General features: G+C 41.5%; 1 protein-coding gene across 4 annotated transcripts in view; it reads right to left on the bottom strand.

Annotated features, from left to right (window-relative positions):
* Positions 1-24,572, bottom strand: part of KIF26B (kinesin family member 26B) — a 429,496-nt gene that overhangs the window by 57,180 nt on the left and 347,744 nt on the right. For all 4 annotated transcript variants that reach the window (XM_043512263.1, XM_038396564.2, XM_043512264.1 and 1 more), the window contains one exon: positions 15,073-15,232. In XM_043512263.1, the coding sequence (XP_043368198.1) occupies positions 15,073-15,232 (160 nt within the window). The remainder of the gene's footprint in view (positions 1-15,072; positions 15,233-24,572) is intronic.

Here is a 24,572-nt window from a genome sequence, read left to right as displayed (position 1 = left end):
TCTGTGAGGGGATGTAGATGACCTTAGAAGGTGTTTCCAGGTGAAGGACTAAACAGAACTTCAATAAAGTGTAGCACAGAACTAACACAAGCCATTTCAGAGGCAGTTCTGCAGAGTCTAGAATAAAGTCTCTTGGTTATAGCACCATTAAACACCACATAAACATCTGAAGTGCTAGCAATCACTCACTGAGGAGAAGCAAGGGGAGGAGATATTGCCAGTTCAACAGGCTTATTTTGGATTCCAAGATCCCAAAGTTCTTACCAAGAGAACAGCCTAGCTTCTACTGCAAACCAACCACTCAGGGTAAGAAGCCTCAAATCCAGGTGAGGAATACAAATACCAGGACATTCAGAATTTCTCTGGAGCAAATAGGGCCCACTCCTCTAATATTCTTTAGCCACCAACAGATTCTGTTTTACCAACATGTGCTTTCTCAGTCAAATCTTGTCCATCTAAGTAGTACCACTGAAGTCAGGGGGCCGATTCTCCTCTAACTTGCCCCTGTTTTACACCAGTTTAACTACTGACTGCAGTGGAGTTACTCCCAAATTATATTAATATAAGTGAGAAGACAGTTATGTCCAATGGGCTTACATACACGAATAATGCAAACAGTATTCAGCTCCATGTCTAGATCCACTTGGAAGGATTCTGACTGATTGAATCAGAGAGCCAAGCAGTTTCGGGTTCTCTCTTTTTTTTTTTGCAGAACATCCAGTTATTTCTCACTTCACAGCACTCTACTGGAAATGCTTTCTCTGCAAACAGCTCTCTTTTTCCATCCACTATATGCTAACTGGGTAGTGAAGGGGAATTCTGTATTTGTGTCCTTCTGCACAGGCTTGCAGCTAGAAAGCACATTACAGAAAACATCACTGTTACAACAGACTAGGAGCATATTTCCAGTGCCAAAGACCTATAAACACAGCAGATTCTGCTACACTGCTAATGTCAGTGGGTTGATAAGAAAACGTATATTCAGTATTCAAAAGATGGTTTCAAGGAACTGTCTCCATAATAAGGGCATGGCATTATTGACAGTGAGTATAAAAAATATCTCCCCTTACCCATCTTCCCTCAAGCAGTGTTGAAAACAGTGTCCTTTAGTGCTGACAGAGACAGTCAAGTTCAACACCCATCATAGGAAAGTGCTGTAGTGTAACCTATTACTCACTGCTTGTTCTGTTCCCTCACTGAGCCCAGTTCATAAATGATATGAATCCCAACTACGGGACTTTGTCCTTTGGCTCAAACTAAAGCAGCTCATGAGTATGGTTCTACAGATCCCTAATTCAATCCTGGTTACATCCAAGATAGCAGATATCACCTACCATGGTTTAGCAATGTTGAACTCAGTTAACCCTGTCTATGGTAGTGGGACAACCATTTTCAGCAGTCCCGAAGGAAGATACAAGGGATAGACATTTTGACACCAATTGACATACACTTCGACATTGATGGATAGCGTCTTTGTTAACTATATATACTAGGGAAAATAGTATTGATCCTAGACAGAAACCTCAAGAACTCAAGCCCCATCTACTCTTCAAAACTGACTACATTTGGCAATCATATAAGAAAACAAGATAACAGCCTGGTCAGATAATGCTGTTTTGTTAATGGGGTGGATGGGACAAAACATATTTATGGAATCTGTAATGCTGGTAAACCAAGTGCCAGTTCTGAGCAAGGTCAAAGGCATTAGCTAAGAATAGACAAATTCACAGCTGCAAACCAAACCAGCTCACCTGTATGTTAGTATTGTTCAAGACAGGTGTTAGTCTTATAAGAATGTATTTAGCAGTAAGACTCGATGGAATGCTTGTAAACTGCTGCATGCATTAATCTCACTCGTAATGTCTGTATTCCATGCTATAAGGAAATACGCAAGTTTTACTTTATAACTTTGAAAATGTTTGCTCTGAACTTGTGAACCCAGGCCCAGGAATTGTCCCCCCGTGCCATTAAGGAGGACTATCAAGATTAAATGGGCCCAAAGGAACATCACAATACAAAGGATTGGTGAATGGCCCTATCACACCTTGGAAATGCAACGTGCAAGGGAGCTTGTCTCAGGGACTGGAAGTAACCTGAATATTTTATTTATAATATTCCAATTGTCACTAAGACCAGCTTGCCTGGGTGGCAAGATAGATTGGAGAGCCTATGGGGACTGTCTGTGGCTCCATGGTAGAACTGTTATAGTGATCCAGAAGTTCACATTTGAGGAAAGGAGTTCACCTTTAAAAATAAGATTAATAATAAGTTCAGTTTTGTGGCATAAAAGGGACCTGATTTTGTTTAGTGTTTTACAAGTTGGTTGATTTTTACCAACCTGCATACCTCTAAAAAGTCTGTGTGCTTTTTTAAAAAACCCACTGCACATCTGTTTGCTTGTGTTTAGGTCTTCAGGCAACCAACACACACAAAACTTTGATAATTTAGAAAGGAAGTCAACGGGGTTGTTTTTGTTACCTTCTTTTCAAATATATTACAAAAATATGAAGGAGTTTTATTAAAGTTTAGAAGGAGATGACATCTTGCATTAGCACTGTAGTTCCAATGCTCTTAATTATAAATTCATAGATACTAAGGTCAGAAGGGACCATTCTGATCATCTCGTCCGATCTCCTGCACAACGCAGGCCACAGAATCTCACTCACCCACTCCTACGAAAAACCTCACCTATGTCTGAGCTATTGAAGTCCTCAAATCATGGTTTAAAGACTTCAAGGAGCAGAGAATCCTCCCTCAAGTGACCCGTGCCCCATGCTACAGAGGAAGGCGAAAAACCTCCAGGGCCTCTCCAATCTGCCCTGGAGGAAAATTCCTTCCCGACCCCAAATATGGCGATCAGCTAAACCCTGAGCATATGGGCAAGATTCACCAGCCAGATACTACAGAAAATTCTTTCCTGGGTAACTCAGATCCCATCCATCTAATATCCCATCTCAGGGGATTAGGCCTAAATCACATTATCCCATCATACCATCTCCTCCATAAACTTATCCAGTACAATCTTAAAGCCAGATAGATCTTTTTTCCCCCACTGCTTCCCAATTGGCTATTCCAAAACTTCACTCCTCTGATAGTTAAAAACCTTCATCTAATTTCAAGTCTAAACTTCCTGGTGGCAAGTTTATACCCATTTGTTCTTGTGTCCACATTGGTGCTGATCTTAAATAATTCCTCTCCCTCTCCTGTATTTATCCCTCTGATATATTTATAGAGAGCAATCATATCTCCCCTCAACCTTCTTTTAGTTAGGCTAAACAAGCCAAGCTCCTTAAGTCTCCTTTCATAAGACAAGTTTTCCATGCCTCGGATCATCCTAGTAGTCCTTCTCTGTACCTGCTCCAGTTTGAATTCATCCTTTTTAAACATGGGTGACCAGAACTGCACACAATATTCTAGGTGAGGTCTCACCAGTGCCTTGTATAATGGTACTAAAACCTCCTTATCCCTACTGGAAATACCTCTCCTGATGCATCCCAAAACCGCATTAGCTTTTTTCACAGCCATATCACATTGGCAGCTCATAGTCATCCTATGATCAACCAATACTCCAAGGTCCTTCTCCTCTTCCGTTACTTCTAAAATTAGATATAGTGGGCCCAATTCGTCTCTCATCTGCCCCTGTGTAGTTCTCTTGACTTCATTGGTTTTATTCCTGGTTTACAAACAGTGTGAGGAAAAACAGGTGCAAATGTTGACCTTAAAAATAAAGGAAAAATTCCCACCAGCAATGTAAATCCAGAGTAATTTCACCAAGTGCAATGGGGCTGATATAGATTTACACTGGCATAACGGAAAGCAGAATTTGGCAGAAAGGCTTTATTCTCCTCTCACGTATACAAAAATAACCCGGGGGTAATTCTGTTGAAGTCAATGGAGTTTATATTCTTATTATAAAACTACGTATAAAACTGGTATTAGAGGAGACTCAGGTCTACAGCATTTCTTATAAAACAGCTTCCCTGTGAAACAACACTGATACCTCATGTTCTCATCAGGAAGATCCTAATGTCCACAAAATGTAACTGAAGAGGTTTAAAAAAAAAAAAAAGGTTAGAAATACCCATCACATACATCTCTGACTTTGGAGAGGAAAATCATATAGTTGTTCTTGAGCCACTTCAATAAAAAGGGTTCTCATAAACTAAGAAGAAAGTTGATGGTTGATACTTCAATCCCTACTCACGTGATTTTGAGCCCAGAATCACATTGCCGTTTTTCCAATGGGATCTTGGTAGGTGTAAATGCTTACAGCTTCGTTTTCACTGGCTGATGATCAGGTTCTACATTTCTAACTTTCCAATGTGTCTCATTGTGACACACTGTACCTCAAAAGAACACTCTGTAACCCCCATATTCATCATTCATATATGGTTGTGATACTTCACACACTGCATACCGTGTAAGAAATCATATGAAAGGCCATGATCTGCTGAATCCTGTTGTTCTGCCCAAATATGTATATCATTAGTGTGCATGAAGTTATAAGATTTTGCTGTATGGTTGTTACTGAAATATGCTGTAAATTTGCTAGGGACATACAAAGAAGGCAATACACTCCCAGGAGGGTGTTTAATGTCCATTAATCAGCAGGGGAGCTGTAATCAAGGGATTTACAATTCAATGACAATTGCACAATCACCACACAATGGGGATTGCTCAACCCAGTGTCCCAGCACAGCCCACCAGGACATGTCTGGGCAAGTGTCTTCTAGGCATGTGGACTAAGGACATAAAATAGGGGACAGTGGCATCATGCTTTTGCCTTTCTCCTCTCCACCCTATGTTGGAAGCAACAAGAATAAAGACGCTGAGAAGACGAAACCTTCAACTGAGGAGACTGGTCCAGGTTTAAGAGGGAAACCTGTGTATTATGAACTGTAACATATAGTGGGGTGAGAAAATTGCTCAATCTAAATACTGCCTAGTGTAATAAGGTTTAAGATTAAGATTGTGTGCTTTTATTTTATTTTCTTTGTTAACGGTCTTTGACATTTTATGTTTTATGATCAGTAGGCTTGAGCCTAAGCATTTACAGTATCACACTGCTGGCACTACACAAATCTATATAGTCTAGAAAGTCTTTCAAATCTCTCATTTGTGAAAGTCTGAAAACGGGCTGTCTATTGATATGATAAGATTCAATATGCTAAAGAAATTCTTCTGGTTTCACTGTATCAGTTGGCACCTTCCTCAGAAAACCCACCTTTGCAATTACTTGGAATATCCAGTCCCCTTCTCTGGTGTTTTAACTTTTGTTATCCAGTTTATCTCCTTAATCAATTAGTTACAGTTTTAAAGGTCCCTTTCTCTCGGAAATGTATGCTAAAGTTCTCATAGGGCTTGACTGGAAGCCCACTGAAGTCAACAGGCATCTTTTTATTGACTTCAATGGGCTTCCAGTCAAGCCCTATGAGAACTTTAGCGTACATTTCCGAGAGAAAGGGACCTTTAAAACTGTAACTAATTAATTAAGGAGATAAACTGGATAACAAAAGTTAAAACATCAGAGAAGGGGACTGGACATTCCAATAATTGCAAAGGTGGGTTTTCTGAGGAAGGTGCCAACTGATACAGTGAAACCAGAAGAATTTCTTTAGCATATTGAATCTTATCATATCAATAGACAGACCGTTTTCAGACTTTCACAAATGAGAGATTTGAAAGACTTTCTAGACTAAATAGATTTGTCTAGTGCCAGCAGTGTGATACTGTAAATGCTTTACAGACATGGATGAAGATAAAGGACCCGAATGGAGCTACTTCAACTGACACCTGCTGAAGATCTGGTCCAAGGATCCTGCCCTCAAAATCTGTCCCCCACCAATTCACCATTATTTCATACAGTATATTTACCACTTGTATGTCCAGATTACTTATATATTATTCTGCTGATGGGGTTTTCAGCACATCCCTTGGGAAATTATTCCACTAACAGGCTTCTCCTTCAGCAAATGTTTCAGTGTAATTTTCCCTTTGTTTATTTTCATTCCATTACTCCAACTTAAATATATCCCCTTGTGTCACCATAAATAAATTCCTCTCTTCCCTATGTATTTACAACAAAGCTTTATTTCTTTTAATCAGTCCTAATAAATAGGTCAGTCCCTTAAGACCTTTACTGCTCTCCCCTGAATTCCCTCCAGTTTGCCAACCTCCTTCTGGTACTGAGGTGCCAAGAACTGAACCCAATATTTTAGGGAGTATGTAATTATGCTACATAGAGAGGAATTCTTCTCTCTTTTGTCTGCAATGTGATGCCTCTGAATTGTCTGCCCAAAATCACATTGTTTGGTTTTTTTTGGTGGTGGGAGGGAATGGAAATTCATTTCAGTAACGACATCTGATCCTTTTTCATTTGAATGCAAACATTTACGGTATTGGTCCTAAAATACTAATTGAACTAAGCCTCATAAAAACGACTGCATATTTTAGTTTGCTACAACTAATGGCATCAATCTATTCCATGAACATGACTTTTTAAAATTTGTTCAATTATACATGAAATGAATTATTACCTCATTTGCATAACAGAAAAATCTATTAATGCTTAATTGAGCCTGAACCAGTTGTGAAACAGGTGAGAATGTATGGGTGGATACCCTGATTGAAGTGCTATTAATGTTCAAGATAGCATTTTAATGAATTAAGCGCAAATTCATTTGTATGCAAGATCACTGTTACTGCCTAATTGAGCCTCAATCAAGTTATATTTGAGCAATAATTGCACATTGTTGGCTCACTTGTGCAATGGTGGCTACGTGCACGTTGGCCCCGGACCAACCTAGAATCCTTCCCTGATACAGCTGCATACTTCTGCTGGGAATGAGTATTTAAATGTAATTATTAATTCTCATTAAGTATGACTGTAAACCATGAACACTTAGCTTCTAATTTTCCTTAGTAGTCTATCATTATTTGCATATTACAGCATCTACATAAATTAATTGATTGAGTAGTTCTATACAGAATAAAAAGAGCTAGATTGTGGGCCTGATTCTTCTCCCATATGTGCTTTGGGTATAAACTAGGAGTTATAATATTAATGCCAATTGAGTTATGCAATAAAATTGGTGGATTTGGGAATCAGGCTCAGTGAATATGGCAGCTTATATACTCTGCGTTGGCTTTATGATGTCTGGCATCACCAATGTGAACCCCAAACCAGATAAAGTCAGGCAGACCGACTGCTGTGACTTGTAATATCACTACTGAGACTCTGAGCCAGATCCTCAATGGGTATAAATTGGCATTGAAGTGAGTGGAGCTAAGCCAATTTACACCAACTGAGATCTGATGAAGCAGGCTGATCTTGTGGAGACGTAGCTTAGACCTGGGGCCATCAAATGATCTAAATGATACAAACTGCCCTAGAGCAAGTACCCATTGCTCGCCAACACTAAAATGTTGGTGGCTGGTGAAGTCAGTATTTTGTTGTTCTCCTGCTCTTGATCTATAGTTCGATTTCCTCTAATGAAGTGTGCAGGTAAGAGTTTTACTGCATTCCGAAACTGCATATCCCCAAATCTACTACACGATGATGATGACTTAAAGAAGAAAATCTCCCAGAAATTCGAGCTGGTAAAATCTTCCACCGTATCTGTCATCAGTGAAAAACCCCTAAAAGTGTCTTTAATAGCCAAGCTACTCATTATCCCCACCTTGACAGTTTTGTGGTTTTCACCACTCCGTTACAATTGCATTTGCTCTTCTTCCATTTTGCAAAATGTAGAGTCAGTGTCAGTGAGTATCACCTCAGTGAGCAGGCACCTAGGAGCAGATCCTTAGGTGATGTAAAATGGCAAAGTTCTATTGACTTCAGTTTAGACCAGCTGAGGCTTTGGACCTTAAAGTCTACCTGCCAACATCATGCAAAAGCCTTTTGTTCTGAGTGACTAAGAGGGGAAATTATTCATTAGGGATTGGACAATACCAAGTTTTCCAGCTTTTTTCTAACTTTTCTAAAATAGTTGTCTCATATTAATCAAGATCTTTATTGATGGATCTCCCCAAGCTGGATGCCTCAGTCTTTTTCCAGCCTTTTTTCTCTTCCTGAAAGGACTCGTTCCCCTTTCTCCTTCTCTTCTTAATTCCACCCTGTGCATTGCTGCATCCTCAAGGTCCTGTGTCCCAGTTTCTTTAGGAGATCTCTCTTTCACCTTGTCTTCCTTCATGAACATTTCTCCTTTCCCAGTCCGCTGGTTCTTTGCCAACTCTCATGCCTATATGTCCTCTCTCTCTCTCTCTTTTCTATTCCTGTTTTATCTGTACTCTGATTTCCAAGAATAAATTTTGAACTAGTAAATTAATTCACCTATTTCTAATGCACTAACAGTTATTTAAATTCATCTAATCACATCAGACTAGGGTGCTAATCCAAAACCCACTGAAGTCAATGTGAGTTTTTCCAATTATTTCAGTGATCTGTGGAACATGCCCTTATCAAGGGGAAGATAAAGGAGGTGATATAGACACATTCTAATCTTCACATCAGTGTAAATCAAGACTAACTGAAGTAAGTAGTAAGTGTAAAGCCACTATAAATACTATTGAATTGCACCCATACACTCAAGCAATAACTCACATGCCAGAGAGAGCCTGATTCTGCCCCCACTAAAATGAATGGCAGTTTTGTCATTAACTTCAGTGGCAGCAAGGACGGGCCCAGAATGCAGTACTAAGAGGTACTAAGAGTTTTACTAAGCTAAGATTCGGTGGAACATCATAGCTAAAGACAGAGTTTGTATGTGCCAATTCTAGTTAACGAGAATCTTAATGGTGACAGGAGCACCACCAAGCAGCAATCTCTACCATTAAAATATTATTCCACTTCATTGGAATGATCTACTGTTTATTAACTGTTATTGTCAACTTTTCCCTCAACAGCTGCTTCATACACTCTGTGGAAAACCTCCTTTCCCGATGGCATTGAGGGAGCCTGTCACTGTACCTGATTACTGACAGATTAAGGCAGGATACAGGCAAATAGCACTGTTGTGCATACAGCTGGAGATTTGGAGGTGGCCCTTCCAAAGATTTCAAGTGTTGGACAAAACATATTTTGTCTGATTATATATCAACACCATTTTTACAGCAGTGTAACTTCACTGACTTCAATGGAGTAACTTCTGATTTGCCCCGGTGTAAGGGAGAAGATGATCGGGTCCATTAAGGCCAACAGTAGTGTCTGAGTTTGCCTTATGTAACAGCCTGACTCTTCTCTCACTCACACTGGCTTTACACCAGTGTAACTATATTGACTTCAATTGAATTACTCCTGATTTACACCTATGTGAGAAGCCAAGTGTATGTTCTTCACCTTTGCATTCTAGAGGATAGTCCATGAGGAGCATTGCAAGAGGCATAATTATAATTTGAAGACTGAAGCAGAACTCAGGGTAACCTCCAGCGTGAAGAGTCATATCCACATTAGCTCGCTAGCACTAAAAATAGTATGTAATTGCAGCAGTGGGCGTGGCTAGCCATTCTAAGTATGTACCTTTTCAAGATGCTAAGTACATACTCAGGGTAACTAACTTTTCCTGCCGCCACAACTACAATTTATTTTTAGTACACTAACTTGCTGAGAGCTAAAGAGGGTACGACTTCTGGAGCTGGAATTTACACATCCAGCTCAAGGTGTAGACATACCCTTAGTGAGGCCTCTGTGCTACTGGTCAGATTATTCTGAGTAGTGTTTTGCATTGTTTAGTTTATGGTTCACAGTTTTCTAGCTGTCCCGCTGTCTCTAGTGAAGAAGTTTCAGTGCTATATTTCTGTAGAGCACAGAGAGGTATAAATCTAACTTGCGCAACAAATGCCATGACAATGCATGCAATACAACAGACACTTCATCCCTGATTCTCCTCCCATGCCAGCTTTTACACAGCTATATCTCCACTGGCGTCAAAAGAGCCACTCAGGATGTGCACACATGTAACTGAGAACATAAGTGGACTCTTCGTATACATTCAAATAATCATTTTTCCTTTCCCCCCATGACTAGAAAGGAACAATTTCAAATGATAAATTTAACATATCCCATATTGCCTAAGAGAAATTCTTATACCATGATAAATTAGCTCAAAACAGTTTTCCCTCTTCCCTTTCTATAGTGATAGACTGTCTTTTGCTAAGCAACAAGCCAGCTTCCCTTTGATTCCAACGTAGACACACCAGTGTAAAAATGACATAACAATGAAAAGCCAGCACAGCCTATATTTGTATACTCAGCTTTTATGCAGTGCTTTTCACCCTCAGATCTCAATGCCCTTTACAAAGTGGGGTGGAGTATCAGTATACTTATTTTATGGGAAACTGAGGAACGAATAGGGTTAAGTGACTTCCCCAAGTCACACAGTAAGAGAGAAAAGACAGTCTTATGGTTAAGGCACTAGACTGAGACTCAAGAGATCTGGGTTCCATTCTTGGCTCTGCCGCAGACTTCCTGTGTATTCTTGGGCAAACCACTTAATCTCTTTGTACCTCAGTTTCCTGCCTATAATAATAATACTCATCTTCCTCCAGCATTTGAGAGGCACTCACATACTGCAGCGACGTGGGCAACCTACGCAGATTGATAAATATACAAGTCTGTGGCAGTGCAAGGAATTCCCAGGTTGAGATTTCTGAGAAAGGAATTCATATATCCTTGCACTTTTCTAAACACTGTTTTCTTGCATTATCAAAGTCATTAAAATGTGTAAAAATGATTATTTCCAATAAGGCATTACCATGAATTATCAGCACTACTGTTGCCTAGCAACCAGGGTCCTTTTTGAACCATGAGCTCTATAAACCGGTATCTGGAGTTTGTGCAAATGGGTATTCATTTGAGGGTTTAAACACATTCATCTTTGAAATCAGAGGCAGATAACACGGCACTTTTGTAAATCTGAACGCTTTAAAACAGTAACAATTACTGCACACATCTTAGCAAAACCTTCTTCCCGTAGCACACTTAAGTCCTCTAAAACATGCTCAGTGCTGGAATTTCGTTCCTTCAGCTTATTGGAGTGTGTGTGAATCTTTATACTTTTTATGCAACTATTTTACATTCAAGCAAAGGAAACAATCATTTCCCACTCTTCTGAGGGAGATATTCATAATGTCAGAACCAGGGGACACTGATGAAATTGAAAGGCAACATTTAAAACTGGTAGAGGGAAATAATATCTTTCACCCAATGCATAATTAGCTGGAACTCATTGCCACAGATATCATGGGGGCCAAGAGCTTAGTAAGATTTTTTAAAGGACTAGATATTTCTATGGATAATAAGAAAACTCAGAGTTACATTAAATTGGATAATATGGGATATATATTCATACTTCAGAGCACAAACGGATCATTAACTACATGTGGTGGTCTATTATTAAGATTCTCGCACCTTCCTCGGAAGCACCCAGGATTGACCAGGATCGGAGGCAGGATACCAGGTATCTGATCTGATTTGATAATTCCTACATTGCTATGTTAATCTACATTAACTGAGTTTATGCTGAAGTTAATAACAGTCTGTGTTATTGCTTCCAATCTGTTTTTCTTTGGCAAGGGAATCCGCTTCCAACTCCCTAGCTTCCAAAATTCCATAGCCACATGGATATGAAGAAACATTCAAAGCATATTTAGGCACTAGGAAATATTTTTTCATGAAGACTGCATGCACAAGGCCATGTTTGTTCCTTGCATAAACAGGCACACTCTACTGAAGTCAATTTAGCTGAGTTTGCTTACCTCAGCTATAAATTTGGACTATTGTTTTTCACACTCCATCTTGCAGACATGGGGCTTGATATAGCATTGAATGGAAGTTGAGGGTTCTCAGCACTTTACAGTGTGGAGAATGGACTTGCTTCACTGAGAAAAATGAACAACATTTGTTATTATCTGATCTAAGTTGTGTGGTAAGATATGGGATAAGCCTGTTATGAGATTTTACAGTATATTGGTTTCAGAGTAGCAGCCGTGTTAGTGTGTATTCGCAAAAAGAAAAGGAGTACTTGTGGCTCCTTAGAGACTAACAAATTTATTTGAGCATAAGCTTTTGTGAGCTACAGCTCACTTCATCGGATGGAGCATATTGATAGATTGCCATATAAACACCAAGAACTGTTTAATAACACAAATACTAATAGGATGCTTTGTCTGTGTGCTGTTTTATGGACATTTGCTGAGTTCACATACAGCATCACACTGTCACATAAGAAAACACGTGTTAATATTACAGTACCATTTGCAAGTCGTTACTTCACACATCGTTAGGCTCACAGCTTACCCTCAACAATGAAATAATGTGTCACCCCAAAGAAGAGTAAAACCTCTAAGTTAAACAGGCTAGACTGGAGCATGCAGAGCCAGAGGCAGCACTAGGAAAGGGGTCTTGTTAAGACACATCATTTGAAGGGGAAAGGGAGGGGAGTGAATGTACAGGTTATAACATCCTTTAGAACAGTGCAATCCATTCCCTATGATGCACCATGGACATGCCTCCTCGCCTCACCTTTCCACTCTGGGGCAATTGCACTCTTGCTAGGGCATGGAATCAGCAACGTCTGCACTCTCCCAAGCACAGGAACTCCAATTTCCCTCGCTGTTCAATGGGGTGTGCAAGGGGGGGGAAAGCTCCTTCCTCTCTCTCACTGCCCCTGGCAGAGCTACAGGCAATCTGGCCCCAAATATGTTAGCGTATATTCTAATATGAAATCTAAAAGGCTCCTTGGAAAGTATTTTAAGAGGGCTGTCTCATTGACAGCTGGCAAACCATGTATGCTTTTCTTTTATCAACAGATTCTGGAGGAAATGCAGAACAAGAAGGAGCTTTAGCTGCTTTTCACTAGATAAACACAAACATGAGCAAGTGTGCTGGCACCTCTGAGTCTATGTAAATCCTAAAGTAGTAAAGTATAACAGCTGGGAATCACTGCAATGAGAGACTGCCAGAGCAGCAAGTAGAAGGCACTTTTGTTGTTTCCTTTCTCCTAGCACACATTGCTAAGAAAGAAAAGGAGGACTTGTGGCACCTTAGAAACTAACAAATTTATTTGAGCATAAGCTTTCATGAGTTACAGCTCACTTCATCCGATGAAGTGAGCTGTATCTCACGAAAGCTTATGCTCAGATAAATTTATTAGTCTCTAAGGTGCCACAAGTACTCCTTTTCTTTTTGCGAATACAGACTAACACGGCTGCTACTCTGAAACATTGCCAAGAAAGACAGCTGTTCTATTTGGTAACTATTTTACATATTTATAGTCCTAGCCTAGGGAGCATGACTAACAAACACCCTCTACCAGTCCTTCAGCCTACCTTCCTTTCAACCCACAAACATCGATAAGAAAGGTGATCTATTTTTCAAACATACATTAAGCTGCTTTGTCAAGTATGACATACAGGACATTTTCACATCAGAGCTAGGCAAATGCTCCTCAAGATGTTCCATGAATATTCATTGATATTTTTATATAAGTTCATTTGGCCCTTTTGAGTGTGAGTTCTGATAAAATGACTATTTGTGAAAAGCAGATTTTAAGTTCACACAGCCAAGTAGTGATGGGAAACAAATGTTATATTAGCTTTTCAAACCAATTTCACAACCAGGAACCTGATTACTAGAGTTATGATCATCCAAGCCAGGAAGAGAAACAAAGCCATTTGACCTATGTGACCAGTCACAGTTAAGCTTGAATTCTGAAAGTCCAATACCAAGACAAAAAATAAATAAAACTTGAGAATAACTTCAAATCATGAATACATTTGCAAAAAGGATTATCTGTGTGTGGACTCTGAACCGTAAGAAAGGTGAAATTCAGGGAATGAATTATTTGTTATGAATAGCTCACACAACTTTCCCTGATACATCCTCCCCCCCGGCCCTCTTCAATGTTTCCTTCATGAATGGCAACATTCATCCAGACTCCACAGTATAGGATGTTGACTAGACGATTACTCTTTGCTCATGACACTAAGACCTGGAAGCTCTAGATGCTTCTACCTATGCTTTATGCTCTCTACTAAGAAAGCCATATGATTCACAAAGTCAGAATCATTTAGGATATGGTTAAGGAGTCTGTGCAACAGCAAACTAACGAATCCAAACTTGCTCTCAGACTCGCAGATATGACGAATGGCTGGAGATAATGATGAAGAGAAATGAGGACAAAACATATCCTCTAGGTACACATTTTCTCTGACTTCCCAGAAGCTAGCTGAAACAGCACAGTTTAGTTGTCTGGCATGACAAATGGAATGCATCTTTTTTGCAAGCTGATAAGGTGACACTCAGATTCTCACAAGACTAGAAAGAAGTCAAGAAACTTTTGAAATGCAGTAACTAAACCTTGTAACAATGCTGCATTTTCAGTGTGATACATGTGTTACCTACTGAGAGGCTAAAATCCACTTTGGAAATAGAAAATCATAGGAGTTCCAGCTTGCAGTATCCTCCAAATTGTTCCATAAAGGGAGAAAAATGTGTCCCTGTGGAACAAACAGGGAGTTTTTGCATTCTAATGCCTCAGATGCCTTGAGATGGCCACAGATCTTTGAGCACCTCTGGACACCAGGACCACTGCACCAATTTTCAGTCCCCTGGGTCTCCATGTCAACATGGCTCTGTCCCTACTGCCTGTTATCTTTGAAACCACCATCACCACCCTTCTTTAGGGGGAAGAAGGATTCACTCAGTGGGATCTGCTTCAGGAAAAATATAGTGTCAACAAAGTCAGAATTGTCTTATATGTAGGGAACCCAAACTTGTGCAAGCACCATGTACAAAGGAGATGGAGAAACTCTGCCCTGATCATTGAAAGCACAAGGTTTAGAACTGAAATCTCTCTGCTCCATCTAGCTGGCAGATATCATACAGACACTGAGCCCTATACACATTTTGCCATTTTCTTCAAAGGGTGCTGGATCTGACCCATAGTTTTCTATCATTCATTTCCCCATCCTTCCTGAGCACTGCTATTCAACCCCACCACAAAAACAAACAGCTAACACCACAGAAAGGTACTCGTCACCATCCACTATGCCTAACATAAGACTATCACTTACTTGTATGGGATGTGTTTGCTGCCGTTGACGAGGGCAAGGATGACATTGCCGAGTGCTGACAGCGAAAGACAGAGTCCGGAGCCTCCCTCTCGGTTTTTGCTGAGCACTTTCACACAGCTACCCAGGTCAATGAGATGTAAGCGGCTGCGACCTCCGGACACTGCCATAAATGAAGATTGGAAAGAAGGAGAGCAGTTAGCATTGTGCATCTGATGAGTTACTCTAAATGCAGCTCCTGGAAAGAAAGTTTCCCCCGAAAGCAAAAGCCATTGCTCATCATGACCTATTAAGGGGAAATAGTTCAGAAACCGCATCTCAGTAATGTGAGCAGTAACAAACGGTAGGAGTCCTGTTAACTCATTTCCATCACTCACAGCTGTAGATTGCTGTTCATTGCTGACCTGTTTAAAAACTGCCGGCATTAGCAGCAGTTACAAATCCTGCAGGCTTCACTCTGTAGGAGTCACTGTTGTGCCATTTTTTTTAGTGATTTCACGAATCCAGCAGTTCTCAAACTTCGTTGTACCATGACCCCCGTCTGACAACAAAAATTACTACACGACCCTAGAAGAGGTGACCGAAGCCTAAGCCTGCCCAAGCCCCGCAGCCCCGGGAGGGAGGGGGGGAAGCTGCCCCAGGACTTCTGCCCTGGGCAGGCAGGGGAAGGGGACATGTCACCTTAGCCCCCCTGCCAAGGGCTGAAGCCCTTGGGCTTTGGCTTCGGCCCTGGGTGGTGGGCTCAGGCTTTGGTTTCAGCACAGGGTGGTGGGGCTCTGGCTTCAGCCCTGGGCCCCAGCAAGTCTTGGCGACCCCATTAAAATTTGGTTGCAACCCACTTTGGGGTCCTGACCCACAGTTTGAGAACCCCTGCACTAGTCCATACATGAGTTGTCCTCTGTGCTATTGGCCCTTCAATCTCCTTTGTCAGAAATGGAGATCTGATCACTGAACTACAGCTTGAGAGGCTGGTTGGTGGACAAAGGTTCTGATGCAGTTTCAATCTTTCCCTTACTTCACCATCCCCTCTTGAGTTCCTGATGTCCAAAATCAATAGAAATCCACCGAACTTTGTAGAATATTCAGCTTTGCTTGAAAAATGTTCAGCTTTTCAATGGTTCTGAAGGTGTATTTATGAGGAGTACTCAGAGACGACTTAAAGACATACCTGAGTTACAAGCTCTCACTCCACATGGCTCTACTAGTACACCTTAGACATCAGAAGGGCATTATTCAAAATATTTTTCATAACTAATTTTTCATAATTGTAAAATGAATACTATTATCCAAATCACCCTGGAAATTAGAGAATTAAATTTGTTTTTCCTTTATATTTTTCCATCCATTATGAGCACAGACTTGTTGCTACTATAGGATTGGTGGCACTATTTACGGGCTTTAAAGGAAAAAAGAGCATTGTAACACTTATTCCAAGAAAACAAAGCACATACTAATGGCTTGTCTACACTACAAAATTAAGTTGACTTTATCTAATTTGACCTCGAGCCTCCGAATTAATTAAGTCAATTGTGCATGGCTAAACCATGCTCATTGTCTCGATGCAGTGCCTACATTGATGCGCAAAGCAGTGCATCGTGGGTAGCTATCCCAAAGTGCACCTTACCGCAGTGAGTTTTGAGAAGTTTGTGGAATGCCTCATGGGGCCAAAACACTGTCGCATGGGAGAATGGAAACATAGTGTCGGCATCCCATGATGCACTGCGATCAACAGCAAACAACCCAGTGGTTTTCGCGCCTTAAAACCACTATGTGTACACCATAACCCCAGAAGCATGGAACTTGCTCAGTTGTGCATTCTTGCTGTGAGCATCTCAAACACCTCGCACCTTCTCCTGCAGTATTTCCAGAACCGAAGTAGGGTCCACCGCGCGGAACATAGCGATGTCCTGCAAGCAGCCCTGCTGCAAGCCATTGAAAAAAAAAATTCACAGTTGCTGCTGGCAGTCACAAAGCAGCTGTACTCTGTTGAGCGCCGTTTCTGGTCTCGTGAAACAAGAACTGACTGGTGGGACTGCATTGTTTTCCAGGTATGGGATGACGAGGAGTGGGTGCAGAACTTTCGAATGCGGAAGGCCACCTTCCAGGAACTTTGTGCAGAGCTTTTCCCTACCCTGCAGTTCAGCAACACAAAAATGAGAGCTGCTCTGACAGTGGAGAAGTGAGTGCTATTTGTAATCTTGCAACATCAGTTACCGGTCAGTGAGGAATCAATCTGGAGTAGGTAAATAAATTGTGGGAGCTGCTGTGCTCCAAGTGTGCAGGGTTATTAATCGACTTCTTTTATGAAGGGTAGGGAGTCTGGGAAATGTGCAGGACATAGTGGCTGGTTCTGCCATGATGGGGTTCCCTAATTGCGGTGGGGTAATAGATGGCACCCATCTTGGCACCAGACCATCTTGCCAGAGAGTACATAAACTGAAAGGGATACTTTTAAGTGGTGTTGCAAACGCTGGTGGATCACAGGGGGCGTTTCACCGACATCAACGTAGGATGGTCGGGAAAGGTTCATGACGCGTGTCTCTTTAGGAACTCGGGTCTGTTCAAAAAGCTGCAATCTGGGACTTTCTTTCCAGACCACAAAATGAACATTGATGATGTTGAAATGCTTATAGTTATCCTGGTGGACCCAGCCTACCCCTTGCTCCCCTGGCTCATGAAGCCATACATTGGCCCTCTGGACAGCAGTAAGGAACAGTTCAGCTATAGGCTCAACAAGTGCAAAATGGTGGTTGAATGTGCTTTTGGTCATTTGAAAGGGTGCTGGAGAAGTTTACTAACAAGGTTGAACCTTAATGAAGAGAACATCCCCATGGTTATAGCTGCCTACTGTGTACTGCATAATATCTGTGAAAAAAGGGGGAAAATTTTCCACAGGGGTGGGTAGTTGAGACAGATCACATGGCAGCCATTTTTGAGCAGCCAGACAACAGAGCAATAAGAAGAGCATAGCAAGGGGCACAGCTGTGTATCTGCCAGGCTTTGAAAAGCCATTTCAATAATGAGTCATAAGTAATGTGAGCTGCTTATCTGCATTGTGCTTTCCCAAATCTTCACTTGCCTTGTAACTCTGTCCCTGAAAGCCAACCCCCAACCCAAGCCCACTGCTTCTATTCAGTAAAGAACATTTATTTCTTGAATCCATTTACTTTATTTAACAAACGTAAGTAGAGGGAGAACAGAAAAAAAGGTAACCTTGGGGAAAAGGGGTTGTAAAGTTGGAATGGGAGAAACATAGACTCATAGACATTAAGGTCAGAAGGGACCATTATGATCATCTAGTCTGACCTCCTGCACAATGCAGGCCACAGAATCTCATCCACCCACTCCTGCAATAAACCTCTCACCTATGTCTGAGCTATTGAAGTCCTCAAATCATGGTTTAAAGACTACAAGGTGCAGAGAATCCTCCAGCAAGTGATCCGTGCCCCATGCTGCAGAGGAAGGCAAAAACCTCTTAGGGCCTCTTCCAATCTACCCTGGAGGAAAATTCCTTCCTGAATCCAAATATGGTGATCAGCTGAACCCTGAGCATGAGGGCAACATTTTCAGCTGTGTAACATAATCCCATACTCCAGACCATCAAAGGTCTGGGAATGGACGCCTTCTGGTCCTTGTACCCTCCCCCTGAGTTAAGTGAAAGGGAAAATGGACTTTTCGCCCACGCCTCAGGGAATGCTTCGGGGAGGGTGATTCTGCACCAGGCAATGCTGGCTGGCTGTCCACCAGGGTCTGCAGAGGGACTCTCCCCCTCCTGCTTCTGTCCTGCAGTTCAACCAGATGCCTCAACATGTCTGCTTGGTCCCTCATAATTGAAAGCATCTCATCCTGCGCCACACGCTCTCGCTCACTGGAAGCTTTCCTACTCTCCATGTCCATGTCTAACTTCTCGGACAGTGAAATCCTCCATGCTCTCAGCTCTGTGTCAGGTATCCCGGAGGCATTCATTATCTCGGTGAACATGTCCTCCCGCGTTCTCTTTCTCTTTCTTCTAATCAGTGAAAGTCTGCTTTCAGGTGTTGATGTCACACAGAAGGACACATTTCCAGCTGTCAGTCATGGGAAAAAATAAAGGAGCCATTGTACATGAATAAAATGTTTCCATAACAAGGCCATTTTCATTAAAACAAAAAAAAACCTTATTACACTAGGTGCAAGCCATAACATAATCAGAATCCGTAAACATTCACTGTGCCAGAATCCGTAACCATTCACTTGCTGTTCCAGACATGGTGAATAGCCCCCCCACCCCGGGTCATGGGTGACAGCACTTTTAATGAAGTTTATGGCAGGCTCATGTCAGGACCAAGGTAGCTAGTCAAACAATCGCCCCTCCCCATAGCATCACGGGAAGCTATTTACGAACTGGGCAGGGGAAGGGGAACGTTTTCACTCCCAAATTGCGGAATCTCTCAGGTGGGGCCCCAGTCCCCTATCAGCCACTTTAAACTACTTGCTGAGCACAGTAAAGGCACATTAGCAGCCGTGTGGTTTGGCGATCCGGAATGTGTGTGTGTGTGTGGGGGGTCTACATGCCATTTTTTTCTTCTAAGATCACTTTTAATGAGAAATTCCCCTGTTTCCCCCAGGCGACCCTTTGTAATATCAGTCTCCTGAGAGTAACAGAGGCGGAAAGGCAGGAGATGCTGCAAGCCTCTGGGTATCAACCCTGTCCTTATGCTGCGTACCACAATGATGCCAGCATAATTAATTCAGGAGTTATGTGGGAAAGTGTCCTACCATGGTGGAAGAAATAAGACTGCCTTGTCCAGAAAAGTTCTGCAAAGGATTGCAGAGTACCTCCATGAAAGTTTCCTAGAGATATCCATGGAGGATTCCTGGGCTATCCCAGTCCATATAAACAGTCTTTTCTGGGAGCCACCCTCTGTGTAGCTGGAGCAGCCTCTTGTAAGCAGAAAACCACAGCACCGCGCTTTTTCTTCACAGTAATCATGCAATAAAACTGAATGTGTGCGCCCGCTAAAGTTTAACTGGACTTTGATTGTAACTGTAGACTCACCATAGGTGCCTTCCCTGGCATCATGGTCGGCCACCGTGCTGTCCAGCGACCCACAGGGCTCCAGGGTTAAAAATATTTCCTGGCTCTCGGGGAGAATGGATCCACTGCTCGCCTGTCTTCCATTCTTCTCCTCCTCCTCATCCACCGTATCATCCTCCTTGTTGTCCCTAGACTCACACAGCTGTGAGGTGTCCATGTTGCTTGTGGGAGTGCTGGTAGGGTCACCCCCAAGAATTGCATGCAGCTCTTTGTAGAACCAGCATGTGTGGGGTTCAGCTCCAGAACGACTGTTCACCTCCCTTGCCTTCTGGTACGCTTGGCGAAGTTCTTTTATTTTCACACTGCACTACTGTGTGTCCCTCGTATAGCCCTTCTCCCCCATTCCATGAATGGTCTTTGCAAGATGTCAGCGTTTTCTGGATTGGAACTCTGCCTGCACAGATTCTTCTACCCATGCAGTGATGAGATCCACCACTTCCTGTGCAGACCAGGCTGGAACGCGTTTGGGGAGTGTAGTCTCCATGATCAGCTGTGCTCAAGCTGGCATGCTCCCAATGCTGATCAAACAGGAAATGGGAAATCAAAAATTCCCACGGCTTGAGCAGGGGAGGGGCTGTTTCCTGTGTACCTGATAGTAGTGCAGTGGAGTTGAGAATGATCTCCAGAGTGATCACAGATGAGCATTGTGGGACACCACCTGGAGACCAATTATGTTGAATTATACAACACTGCGTCTACACTACCTGGCAGTCGACCCTAAAATCGAATTAAGTGCTATGCCTCTCGCAGAGGTGGATTACAGAAGTCGACATTAGAGGCGACTTAGGTCAGTGTAAAGGACCCTGTAGTGTAGACACATACGGTAACAGGTCGACTTAAGGCGGCTTCCTTTGACCTAACTTTTTAGTGTAGACCAGGCCTAAGAAACAAATTTCAAGGACTTTGGGAGTACAGATGGAAGGAAGGAGAGGTCAAATGTTGGTTCTACCAGTGTTAACAGTACGCCTTTAAATTGATATTCTACCCTGAAAAGTAAATCTGTAAAAGCAGCATTGTACAGTTTCAGCATTTATTGTGCCATGCTGATTTCCTATATGCTCAATTTACAAGTTGGAAGATGCATTTTCAACCTGTCAGCCCTGCAAACTCGACTTGAAGTTAAGTTCTTTACAACACAGGTATCACTGCCAGTGATAAAGGTTCTGCAGCCAAATTATGTCCATATTTGTACTTGTGCAATCCCAGGGTCTTCAATTTAAACTCTCAACTGCTCCTATATAAGCACATTAATCTCCAATACAGCATACAAGTATAACTGAGGATGTGCATGCTCTTGTAGAACTTTGTACCAGTGATGATGTACAAGGAGAAAGGAATCTAGCTTGACTTTTCCAGGTTGAATATGAAGGACTTGTGGTTCTAAAAGTAACATCTTTTCGGTAGCAAAATGAGCAGAATTGATATGGAGTAATCAAGACACAAGTACGGAATCATTGCCAGTTTTACAGAATCACTTTTCAGGATACCGCAGCATTTAAAGTAACCACAGTTTAAAGTATCATTAAAAGAACTATTTACAGTTTTCTGTAGATTATTTTCATAAATATTGTCCCTGTTATATTTCAGTGGTTCAAGGTGAGGAGCTGTATTTTGGACTAATTAGTGAACTGTTATATTGTAAAGCCTGCAGCAAATGCTGAAATAGTAACTCTGCCATTTCAGATACCATTTGATAAATGGACCTGCAGCAGGCTTCGTGAATGAATGCAGTATATAGGGAAGGTTGAAGAACTGTGGTGACTGTGTGTGGTTACTATAGAGATGGGCAAAATTTTTCATAGGAATATTTTATTCAATGACAAATGTCACTTCAGGTCTACTGAAATTACTCATGAATTCAGATCAAATTCAATAATTAGTTTAGGCCAAAAAATGAAAACAAATTTAAAAAAAAAATCAAAACATTTTGTTTCGACATCTTTAAAACAAAAATGCTTTGACTTTTTGTTTCAAAACAACATTTTGTTTTGAAATTTAGCTACATTTGTTTTAAAACAAACAAACAAAAAGGGTAAAAACACTCAAAAAAGAGACCAACCTCCCCACAATTCCTTTTGGGTTGAACAGACTGAACCGAAGACTGAATTGTTAGCTGCCGTTTGTCAATCAAGACCTAATCATTATAGCTCTCACTTGGTATTTTGATTCAATGAAAGGCATGGGGTTGATTAAAAAGGAATGGCTGCCTCACTGGATTTGTGGAAGACATGGGGGAAAAAACTATTGGTGAGAGGGTTATATCTTTGTGATGGGATCCTTTCAGAAAGAACAAAGTTATCAGTGTGGCAGCATCGGGAAGAGGTCTGTGGTTAAAAATGAAAGTAAAAATGGCCCCCGATGGAAAAATGGACAGTTACCGTTTTGATGAGAAAAGGAGAGGATTTGAAGTGCACGTGGAAAGGCTGCAGCAATATTTTTATGCCAATAGCACTGAGCATATTTGCAAGATCAGCTGTTGTAAATGGTTGATAAACAGACATTTTCTCTCCTGAAAGTTTTATTTCCATTAAATACTGGCTGATATGAACTATGAGGACTTGACTGAAGTGCTTATGAATCACTTTATACCCCAAGCAGACATCCTAGTTGCAAGATGTACAATTCGCTTCAGAAAACAGAGAAGGAGAAAATGTATCTGATTTTTGGCTTATCCTAAATTGCTGTTCACAGCCTGTCGTTCTGGGAGCCATCTGTTAGGAGAGATAGTTATGTATGTAGAACCAGAATTCCAGAACTAAGAACTGTGTCACAGAAGAAAACTTAACCTTAAACTCTAATGTAGTATGTACTGCTGCTTTGAGTCCACCAAGAGAAATCGTTTTCACCTAAAAACGTGGAACAGCATTTCAGCTATGTGAATGGAGAGTGGACTCCTACGAAATCTCTGTTAACCCACTTTGGAATTTGCTAGTTCCAAGAACACTGAACTGAGCCTCTTTGGGTCCTACCCTCTGGACTACAGCAACAATGGCTCCAGAACCTCTAAACACCATTTCCCAGTCTGCACAGGAATGGGTGCAGGGACAGGGAAGAATAGATGGGAAATTCCTACAAAAGCCAATGGGGAGCTTCAGACAGAGTGATTTATATAAACAGTTTGCTAAGCCAAGGACTGCACAGTCCATAAGAAAGATCGTTTTGGTTAATGTAATCCAACACAGTGTATGAAAGATTGTATCCTTATTCTTGGTTGTTGTTTTTTTGTTTTTGTTTTTGTTTTTTAAACTCAGTTTGTCAGTGGAAAGTGATTACTATGGCATATAAGAGTAATACCCAAAAGTTCACAGCTTCAGATTCTGGTTGCATTTCACTGATCACCATCAACGAAAAGTGAAAATGGAAAGTCTGATGATTAGAAGTTAATTTTGGTGGCCAGATTTGGACCAAGTACTGAAATTAGTCAAACTGAACCCTATAGCAGTCATTGTATCTTGGCACGTGACATCTATGGAAGTCAGCTAATGAGCCTTGGTGAATATTATGCACTGATAGAGCTAAGAAGAATCAATGACCTGTGTTTGGTTGCTGATGATGATCATTCCAAGTGGCCAGGACTGGCACACATGACAAACACTTCTGGTGCTCAGACTACTGGGTACTGGAAATGTTTCCTGCATATGGTTAGCCTGAAAAGAGAGTTTCAGATAAACAGGCTGAGATTGTTACTGAGGAATTTCAGATTTTCCTTAAGAGAAATTCAGACACATGTAAAGGTCAGCTGCTCATCATCCAGTAGCCAGTGGGCAAGCAGAACATTCTGTGCAGAAACTTAAGAGAATCAGCAAGTCAAAACAAGACTTGTTTTTAGGCTGACGGCACCACTCACTCAATCTGGGATCTGAAAAGGAAGTTCTCCATTCTGCATGCTTTTTACCACCAAAAATTCTGGAATCTAAAGTTAGGTGGCAGTTTTTACTGAAGATGAGATAAGATGAATACCATAAAATTTCATTGTCCATGGCCAGCTTGACTCTGCAGTACTGACTGTTAAAAAAAAAACTCCACCACGACCTGTAACATTGCAGGCATAATTTCATTGATTTCAATGGCACTGTGCCTGCTTCTTACCTTAACTTCTGGCCTATGGTGAATCAGGACTGTAGGTAAGTATAGTACCAAAGTGTCATTTTTACAGTCACTTTTCTGAACACAATCAGACTTAAACTCTTTGATCTTTGCCTCACTAGAAGCTGCCCCCCTCCCTTTTTTTTTACCCTGTTGGTTGAACCAACACTACTATCTTGCTATTGTTTTCTAAAAACTGCTTCACTACAGCAAACTAGGCTCTGATCATCACTAGGAATCCTTTCCAAGCATAAACCACCACCCCCCAACACACACTCCTCCAATCATCAACTAGATCTGACCTCCTTGGCTTATTAGGTCTCCCAGATATGGAAACATT

The sequence above is a fragment of the Dermochelys coriacea genome, chromosome 3 (genome assembly GCF_009764565.3).
Source record: "Dermochelys coriacea isolate rDerCor1 chromosome 3, rDerCor1.pri.v4, whole genome shotgun sequence".
Lineage (NCBI taxonomy): Eukaryota > Metazoa > Chordata > Testudines > Dermochelyidae > Dermochelys > Dermochelys coriacea.
This window is presented reverse-complemented; position numbering and strand designations above follow the sequence as displayed.